The following is a 10,856-nucleotide window of genomic DNA, read 5'->3' on the forward strand; positions in this document are numbered from 1 at the left end:
GTGGTGGCTAGTGGAGGAGAATCGTAAGTAGACTTAGCGATGCCACTAATAGACAAGTGATCTTGAGAGGACTCGTCGCCGGGAAGGAAGTCGGAATTGGAGAAGCTGGTGGTTGTCCGCGGATGATCCACTCGTAGTCTTCAAAGTGCTCGTCTACGACATCCACGAGCGTAGGGAGGATGCGGTTCAAATAGTCTTCGACGGTATCGTCGGGTCCAAACCCAACGTCGAAGAATGGCGAGCGTGTGACGTGAATATTCCCGTAGACATCGAGGACTAACCCACTATCCACTTCAGGATCCGCCATTCATCATGAGAGCTTTTGGCGTGGATTTATGGGAGTATAGAGAAGAGCGGCCACCCAAGAGAAGTGGTACCAAGGGCGGGTGGAGATGCCAAGGGGAGAAAATAACAAAATCTGAGATTGGTCTCAGATTTCTGGATGTTGACTGTAACCGTTGCACACGAATGGCTCTAGATCGAACAAACCGCCCCCGACCGACTTAAGCCCCAAACGACACAATCGCCTCTATCGGTCCCACCTCGCAACGATTCGCCCGGAAGGGAGGATTCAGAGGGGTCGGCGGTAGGGAGGATTCAGAGGGGTCAGTGGAACCAGGGGAAAGCAGAGGAAAAATGTAAAATCTGAGAGCTATGGTTTTAATCTCCCTCACCTCGAGTCTCCTTTAAAACGCTCTAACTCCACACTATAATCTTGAACGAACCCTAGAACTCACAGAGAGATCTAGTTTTCCCTATGAACTCACTAAGAGATCATGGGGAATGCACTCACAAAGAGAACAATGGAGAATGAAAATATTTTAATTGAACAAAAACTAATCCATTTCAATACATCATGCCTCATATAAGGAGGCCAAAATAAAAAGCTGAAAAAAGACAGAAGTGCCCTCGGGGCGACATAAGCAAAACAATGTCCTCAGGGGAAAACTTGGAAAAACTAAAATACATATGAAATAAAACTATAAATAAAATCAGAAATAGAGGCTCTGGATCGTGGCCGTCGATCTACGTCGTCGGCGATGATACACGTGTCGAAATCTGATGTCCCCATCAGCTATTGTATTAGTGCATGCAAGGAAGCAAAGGGAGAACGTTTCTAGTTGTAAATCTCTAAAACATAGTTCATTAATGTGAATTTTCAAAAACTGGTAACATTTCCCATAAGATAATATATGCCGCGGTGAATCTCGGTTGTATAAGTTCTTCAATTTTTAAATGCAAACTATAATGGTGTAAATGAGTTGCCATATGTCTATAAATTCATGCATCATGTGGAGAAAGTATGAATATAATCTCAGTGTTTATACATATATGTTTAGTCTGTGTAGTGCCACAATGCTACGGGTTTGAGCGCCGCAGCTCTTTGAGGCGGGTTGAACCGTTTTCTTTCTCGTTTTTCTTAAGGGTGGTGTCCCTTCGTGTTATATACTTGACTTTCTCTTTTGTTTTAAAAGAAGAAACAATATAAGATAGAAGAGTAGCAAGGAGAGAGTGAGATAGAAGAGAGATCTGCACTTATTTCTCCCAATTTTTATAGTGGATTTCTTGGTGTGATGTGGCTCCATGGTTTTTTTCTCGATTTCAGGTTTTTCCACATTGAATCCTTGTTCTTTTACTTTTCATTGCATTCTATTATATCTTGTTTATTTCGTTCCGGTGATTTTTTTTTTTTTTTTGTGTGTGGGGGGGGACAATAATTTTCGAACAACATCAAAATTGTCAAAAACCCATGACCACTGCAATCTCACATATGTAGTCCGCTCAACTTATGGGCAAATGCTTCTCAAGATGAATGCACACGCAAACATATCAGTTTGCAAAAGAGTATCATAAATAAAAGATGATTTTTTTTGGAGAAAGTAAATAAAAGATGATGAAGCTGCGGACAGGTTGCTAAAAACTATTGAACGAATGTGAATTATTTTATGATTACTAAACTAGGCTACATCATCATCCACAAACATTAGCATTATCCTAACTACTTAGATTTGGCCTTCTACTTATATCAGAAAACCGATGGTACTTGGATGCATTCAACATTAGATGGCAGGATGGATCCTTTAATGAATATTTGGAATACATCATTAAAAATCACAGTCAACTAAGCCAAACAAGATAAGCAATTACAAGAGCACCAACCATGATCAAAAGCACCTTGAGATACACATCAAGCTCCAGCCCATGAGCCACTTGCCGCGGGTAACCATAAGCATGCCCTCCATGAGGATAACCATATGGGAAGCCAGCAACAGGCCCATATGAAGTTGTAACTGGAAATCCATGCACCTGGAAATTCAGTAATGGAAATAGACCGCAAATCACAGCAGAGAAAGTGTAGTTCCCAAATCTTGCACCACCCATAGGTGTCCCACCCATGAACCATGGATTCATCTGAGCAAATTGATTCAGACTGTGCGGAGGAGGCAATGCAGGTCTCTGAGCTGTTGCAGGCCTTTGGCCAACTGGACGATGGGGAATGTTGACATTTGAGTTTGATTTAGATCGTGGATCCATGGGAACTTTCCCCGTCCATAAAGAGGAACTAGCTTATCCTCTTCGATGAATGCCTTGCAGACTGGACATTCAGAGGATTGGGCATGACCATGGAGCCATTGGTAAAGGCAGGGCCAACAGTAGAGGTGGCCGCAGAGTGTAACTATTGGATCTTGTGCTAATTCAAAGCAGATGTTGCATTCAAAACTCCCAGCATCATTGCTATTTGTATTATTAGCAGGGATGGAAGAATTAGGAGATCCTGAAGTTGTTGATTCTCCAAGATCTCTAGTCATTTACAACATTTGCCAACGGCCAATCTTTGAGAAAGAAAAACAAAATCTGAGGATAACAACCGAAATTGTAACAAAAGAGTTACTTGACCGGGCAATCAACACGAAAAGTTCAGGCATATAAATATCACAGAATGCGCTTGTTAATTTCAAGCAGATCAAAATGCAGAAACAATCATCTTTTGCTCCTGCCACAGAGTGAATGGGTTGTTTTAGCTACTTTTTATTTTTAAAAATGTTTAGAGAAAGACATTACGCTATCCAAAAACTCATGTACCATGATTAAGCAAGAAATAGAAATAACAGACATGAAGCCGATACAAACACAATAACTTAACCCTAAATCAGACATAAAGCACTACACTAACGCGCCTGAAAACAATCAACCCGCGAAAATACTGCTTAATAACTATCTGTTAACCGTAAAGAACGAAAATCAATAAACAAAATGGGAAAAATGCGTCATCAAACAAAGATTCAACGTTCTCAAATCAAACACGATTACCTAATTACATGGAAAGAAAAATAAATCAAAAACAGGCAATCAAAACCGAAAAGTTAAGCAACCGACGGGGAAATGGTAGCAAGTACGAATTCTACAGAAACTGAGAAGAAAAACCAGCAGAAGAAGTGCAAAAATGAAAAGACAAAAGAAAAACCCTAATCGAGGAAGGAAAGGAGAGGAATCAGACGACGTGGAGGTTGCAAGACGTAAAATCGCAGCAAACGAAAAGGAATTGTAGGGATGCCGATTCTTGCCTACTTCGAGGTTGCTGAAGCTTTAAGATTTTCACCCGAATGCCAGATATCTCGATCTCAAAGCTTTAAGATTCTTGATACTGCCATTCTGGTTTCCACCCTTTCACCTTGCTAAATGGGGCGGCATGCCCAATTTTTATTGAAATAATGGCATGAAACTACGTGAAAATATCTGAAAAGCAATAGCAAGATAGATTTGTGACTGCTATCGGAAAAATAAAGCAATAAATAAAAAATTTAAAACAAATCCTAAATCTATTACACATAAGCTTTTTAACAGAAATTATTCAAACCCTAATCGAGGAAGGAAAGAGAGAGGAATCAGACCTAGAGGTTGCAAGACATAAAATCGTAGCAAACGGAAACGAATTGTAGGGATGCCGATTCTTGTCTACTTCGAGGTTGCTGAAGCTTTAAGATTTTCACCCATATCTCGATCTCAAAGCTTAAAGATTCTTGATACTGCCATTCTGGTTTCCACCCTTTCACCTTGCTAAATGGGGCGGCATGCCCAATTTTTATTGAAATCCTGGCATGAAACTACGTGAAATTATCTGAAAAGCAATGGCAAGATAGATTTGTGACTGCGATCAGAAAAATAAAGCAATAAAAAAAATTTTAAAACAAATCCTAAATCTATTACACAGAAGCTTTTTAATAGAAATTATTCAGTACACAGCCCGCTTTCACATGTTAGTTGAGAGTTTAGGCTTTCAACTAAATAAATGGTAATGGGTTCGAGTCTTTGTATATGCGTTGTGTGTGTGAGTTTGTCTTAAATGAACTAAATGTCCCAAAATAAGAAGAAAAAAAAAATTATTCAGTACAAACACCAGATAGTTCGAAAACTAATCAGAACGCCTACAGTGGTATCGAGTATCGATACCGAGTAATATGATTGATCTACAAAATTCATCCGATCCCCGCAAAGAATAATTTTTCCTCTTTAGTTGCCTTCTATCCAATCCAAGCATTTTAAATATTCTGCTTGTGAACTTATTCATTTAAATATTAAAAAAAAACTATGATTTTTTGTTCATATTAGGAGATTTCAAGTTCCCCTAAACCAAAGAGATGATTGGGTTCAGACACTAGACAGCTTACCGTTAGGTACTTCACAGTACCGAGTAATATTAAACTTGGTACTATGAAGTACCGAGCTCATGCCGAACTCAGTACCGTGTAGGAGGTGATGTGGCGCATTTTCATTGGGCTTCAGACGCCGTCCAGGGTCCGAACCCAATAATTTCCACAACCACGGAGCCCCATGAGCCATTAAAGAAAAAAAACCATTAGTTGATTTCATGATGAACATTGATTGTTGTGACAAGAAAAAAGGTATTTTTTAAAACTTTGAACATAGACTTTTTCACTCTTAGTTTTTCAAATGGATTAAGGAATATTGGACATAAACCAATTCTTCATTTCTTGTCAATGGTAATTTGTCGAAATCTCCCTTTAAGATAATAAAATAAATTTGATACAAATTGACATTCTTGGTAATTTTATGAGATGTGCGGTAGAAGCTATCTTCCAATGATAATAGTAAATGATTTTCTTATTATTGGAAGTATTTAAAATAAATCATCTTGTTGGAAAGATAGATTTCTTTCTATAAGAGGAATGTTGGCACTCATTGGTCATATTATCACAATTTTTTTCTTTATCACATCTCCTATTTTAAGGGATTATAAAAAGTTTGACTATGGCTTAGGTTGGGATAGCTTTTATATTGCTTTATAAATTTTCTTTTTAGTATTTGTTTTTTAATATTAGAAAGCTTCAAAGCATAAAGAAAGTTGTCTCAAAAGAAGCCAACGACTTTCTTATTATTTCATAAAGAAGCTTTTTAATACATAAATTAAAATTTTATGCTAAAAATCTATTTTAGAAAGCATTAAAAAAGTTGTCTGAAATAAAGCCTAAATCATGAAGCGTTTCTTTTAAAAGTATAATAGCTATGATAGGCAAATTCTTCTTATCAATTGGAGTAAAATTTACACTCATAAGAAATTTAGGCTTCGTTTGAGATGATTTTTTTTATTATTTTTTAAAGAAATTTTTTAGTACAAAAATTTATACCTCAATAAAATTTTATACTAAAAAACTGCTTTAAAAAATAGTAAGAGAGCCGCCCAAACCAAGACTTAATATCTTAGCGTGTTTAATTCAAGATAATTTAATATCTCAAAGTGCATTTTTTTATTATTTATTATATGAAAAAAAAATCTAAGAATGTCATGATATAAATTATATTAGAATAGATTTGATAAACATTTAATTTATTTTGAATTTAGCGCTATAAATGAAGAATTTATATTATAATAATCTTAAAGCACTTATGATTATCAAATTCATTTGATAGGACCTATTGATGCTTTTTTTTTTGCTTTTTATATTTTTACTATAAATAACTTGTGAATCTGAAAGCCCATTTTGCTGCTTGAGATATCTACCTTGGCTTGCATTGGTGGTTTTCCTTTGAAAAAATTCCAAGCAAATCTTAATTATGCAAAATTGGATATCCTTCCCTTATTGGAGAAATATTCATATTAGTATTGCTTTTGTATCTATTTAGAAATATCTTTTTATTTTTTGCCCTATGGATTATGCAATGAGAGTAATATGTGAGCTTACCAAGGAAAAGATTTGAAAAAAAAAAATAGGGTACAAATAACTTTTCAAAAATAGGGATGCCAATAAATAATTCTATTTGACATGGATATAACACAAAAATATGAGTTTGGGTTGACCCGTAAACTCTATTTTAACCCGAAAGTGAACCATTTATTTCATTTCCTTAAATTAATTTGCTTGTTGGTATAATATTTGTTTTCGATCAATTTATTTAAACTCTGTAGTTGACAAATATCAAATATTTCTTTTAATCAAAACGGTTATCAAGTTAGATTTGGGTCATTTGGGAAGCTATCGAGTCTTGTTCGGATCTATCTTTTTTACCCTTTTATAGAAGGCTTCATATTGGGTTGATTGGATTTAGATCATATATTTTCATGTTTTTGAAACCCCACTTGTTAACTCATTTTGAAATATACATCCAAAAAGTGATCTGCAAAATTTGAAATATATGTATTGGCTTAAAGACCTTAGATAGTTTAAGATTAGTTCAACATCAGTTATATATGTATTTCAATCTTCTAAAATATATGTAAAGACTTTGAGGTTCATTTTATCAAAATTTGAATTAGAATTTTTTTAATTAAAGATATTTAGTTTAGCATTGTATCATTAACAAGCCTCTTGATCTATGCTTTCAAGGGGACAATTTTTTAAATCAATAAAAAACAACATTAGTAGCTAATTAGGCTTTTTTGGACAGTCTTAAAGAGCTTTTCATCAAATATTTTTTCAACTTTCTTTTGTTCTCAATTGCTTTATGTGTTAAGTATGTGTACTTTTTCTTTCTTGTAATCACCTACTGTGCTTCAATGTAGTTTTTCCTTCTTCTTATTGATTAGAAGAGCTTAACCCTTCTTTTTTTTTAAAATAAAAAAATAAAAAATTTGAATATGCCTAAAGTTCTAAAGAGCAAGAGGAAATTAAGGGTATATTTAGAATAGAGGTAATTTTTTTGTAAAGTTGGATGTGAAATTATTGTGAGAAAATAGCATAGCTACTTTAGTTGTAAAAACAAGGTTTTCACCACAAAAATTATTCAAAAATAGAAGCAAAATAAAATTATGATTATTATATGAAAAGCAAATCAATAAAAAAACTATCCCAAGCATACTATAAGCCAAGCACATTAACATTTTTAGACAAAATTATTTCAATTTTATAAGCACGAGAACACTACATAATAACTTTCATGTATGAGAGATTTTTGGGAGAGTTTAGCTCTAATATTTTCATACAAATTTGATTAGTATTTTTCTAGTAATACTTTGTATTGTTAATGATTATAAATAATAATATTAAACAATATAAAAAATAATAACCTTGTTGAAAAAAATTGAAACAATAAAATATATTCATAGATTTTAGATTAGTTGATAAGAACTGAGAATATTACACCAACAAATAAAAAAAAAAATCAAACAAGTCTTTTCATATTAAAATCAGGTTGGCGGATCAACTTGAACCCGACATGTTTAATAAATGGGTCAAAATACATGACATCAACCCGACTCATTTATTAAACTGATCAACCTTAATATAAATTCTTCGGTTGGGTTCAAAATAGGTTGGTGGGTGGTGGGATTATTTATTGACTCCGCCATAGTAAGAAGCATCTTCAAGTGTAAGGAAAATTTTCATTAAATATATTTTATACAAATTCTCAAGTAGTTCAACAACACTCAGTTGTTAGAGATGAGCTTTTAAAATATATATATATAGACAACAAAGTAGCTCAATATTTGTAGCTAAAAATATAGAAAATCAAAGAATATCTGTATTTGATATATAATGAGTTGAGTGAAGAAATGATTGTGAGAATTGAAGAACTAATAAAGAGTCAAAGACTGATATTTTTATTTTTATTTTGGTTCTTTTCATAATATTTCATTTTATTTTTTTCTTATAAGAGCAAAATATATCATTATATAAATTAAAATTTATGCATTTACATTTATATAGTTTGTATAATTATTATATAATTTAATCTATATATATAGTGTATTTTTAAAATAATTATATTTTATATTAATATTTAATATCATATTATATTTGTACCTTTATATCTGTAAATTTTAGAAAATTTATTTTTCTAAGAATAGTTTTGCAACTATTATACAAAATGTTGTAGACATCCCAAACAAAGCAGTGGATATATAGGCTTTGTTTGGGACGGGTTTTTTTACAGCTTTTTAAAACAGTTTTTAAGTATACAAATTTTAATTTTTTAATTAAAAAACTGTTTTAAGAAGCAATAAAAAAACACTCTCAAATGAATCCTTAATCTCCTCAAAAATAAATTTGAAAAAAAAATATATTTAAAATTCCGAAAAAAAATAGTCAAATTCCTGGTTCTTGGTCGCAGCAACTTGTTTACACAGGGTCAATTATTCTTCCAATTAGACCATTCAATGGGAAATGAATCTTTGAGTTTTGATTTTTTCTAGAAAGTAAATACAAACGATGCTTGATAATTTAATTAATTTGTGATTATCTTATTCAAATGTTAGAAAGAAAGCCTTTGAAATTATACGCAATGGCCTCTCGGTCACATATATCTGATAGCTAGCTTCTAGATAATGACTAAAGATTTTTCCAATTCAATGACTTGTCCATAATTATCAAGAAAAGGTCTTTGCTTTCATGATTATAAAGCTACAAGTCGTTCATTTTCAGTTATTATGCATGATTGAATGTGAATGATAAAGATGCTATCAAAATATGATACCTCTTTATAAGTGAAAGAAGGCCGCACTATGGGACTAGTTTTTTAGTATAAAATTTTTTTGAAAGCGATAAAAATAGTGACTAATAGATATCCCAAACAAAGCTTAAAATGAACCAATCTGATTGGCTTAAAGATCTGTCCTCAATTGGTGAGGGTGAGGGGGATGAGCTGGTGGGGGGCCGAGGAGGAGTTTGATTTTTTATTTAATTTGAATGTGAACCGCATTGTTGAGAAGGTCTTTTTTCATGGAGGTGACAAACGATAGTGGCATAAACCAAAAAGGAAGTAATTGTGATTGTTCTATTATCCTTGGGGGGGGGTCTTCTTTTTTGTTGTTGGTCGGTGTGTGTCACTCTGATGACAGCTTTTGTAGATATGATTGGCTTTTGCGGTTATATATTTCTTTTGTGGGCAATGATGTGGCGGTTTTTTATTCACCACATGGACAGTTGTGACTTGTTGGCAGCCATTTGCGGCCCTTTAGCTTGTCTTTCTTCTATGTAGATTGTTGCATGTTCATTTCCTCCTCTGGATGGTCCGAGCCTAACATTTGGGTGGTGGCAAGGAGATTCTAGCAATTACTGAGCCCGCCTGGCTTCTTCACCTTCATCGTTTGTTTGCTTCCTTTTCATTACTAACTTTGTTCTTGTTTTGCTTGGTTGTATCCATCTTTAATTTTAAAAGAAATTATTACATCTTATATGAATTAAATAAACATTAAAAATATTATATCTTTTTTTAATGAATTAATTACAATCCTAAAGTGTACTTTAAAATTTTTTTTAGATTATTATATGCGGAGATTGGACGCAAAACACCGTCCAGAGACCGACCAGAATGTGCCACGTCAGCGGTACCGAGCGGTACTGAGCAGTATCGAGCACAAAGGTGAAGTGGCGTATTCTAATTGGTCTCTAGATGGTGTTTGGCGTCCGCACAAAATAATTTTTCGCATCATTCAAGGCGAATTCATGGGACTCTCTAAAATCTAAATTAATTTACAGTCAAGTTATTTTCTTATATGATAAGGGTCAATGGTCGCATCCTTCAAAACTACTTAGGCGTTGTTTGGGACAACTTTCTTACTATATTTTAAAAACAGGTTCTTAGTACAAAAATTTTATGAACAAAAAATTTGTGTACTAAAAAGCAGCTTTAAAAAGCAATAGGAAAGCTGTCTCAAACGAAGCCTTATATTTGATAACTTTTGTTAGAAAATATTTCATTGATTTATTCATATGCTTCTTTTTTCTCTCATATTCCATAGTGAATTCTCCACTAGTCATCCTTAATGAATTTCTTCAATCTAACCTAAGAAAATAATTTAATGAATTTTTAGAAGATTGTAATCTTACCATTTTTTCATAAATTTTTCTTGTTGTCAAGCATGCAAAATAAGAGGTACAACTTCATATAGTTGCTATAGTCGGTCACTTTGCCAAACATTTCTAATAATTTCAACCTTAGAAAATAATTTCATTTCAAATAGGATAATATTTTATATTGATTAGATTAAATGCTTAACTCTAATTGTATATCATTCTTCGAATCAAAAGCAACTCAAGCCTTAAAATGTTTTGCTTGGTTTCGACAGTTTCATTTTAATTTGTGCAAAAAAATGATATCATTCAATAAGGACCAAATTTAATTAAAATCATTCTAATCTCAAACTCGCGAGCTTGATTACATTAAAATTTATGTGATGATCAGAATCTAATTTTTTGATAAATTTCATCATGATTTACTATATGTGTATTATTTTTTTTTTTAATATCATGTCAACATAAGCTTCGAAATAAATACTACAATCCAAATATACAATTTTGATAATTTACACTGCCTATCTTAGGATTTTTATTGTAAATTCAAGGTGGTTTACCATATTGAATTATAGCCATTATACTAATCATTTTAATATAGTTATA

The 10,856-nt window shown here is 33.0% G+C and overlaps 1 protein-coding gene across 1 annotated transcript; it reads right to left on the minus strand.

Annotated features, from left to right (window-relative positions):
* Positions 1-1,924: 1,924 nt before the first annotated feature.
* LOC110116327 (E3 ubiquitin ligase rnf-5-like) lies at positions 1,925-3,790 on the minus strand. The gene is given in 3 exon segments (XM_028694955.1): positions 1,925-2,540; positions 2,543-2,834; positions 3,567-3,790. Coding segments are annotated over 2 exon segments (690 nt in total). The 5' UTR covers positions 2,811-2,834; positions 3,567-3,790; the 3' UTR covers positions 1,925-2,118.
* Positions 3,791-10,856: the final 7,066 nt, after the last annotated feature.

Source organism: Dendrobium catenatum, unplaced genomic scaffold (assembly GCF_001605985.2).
Source record: "Dendrobium catenatum unplaced genomic scaffold, ASM160598v2 fragScaff_scaffold_601, whole genome shotgun sequence".
In the NCBI taxonomy this organism is placed as follows: Eukaryota; Viridiplantae; Streptophyta; class Magnoliopsida; order Asparagales; family Orchidaceae; genus Dendrobium; species Dendrobium catenatum.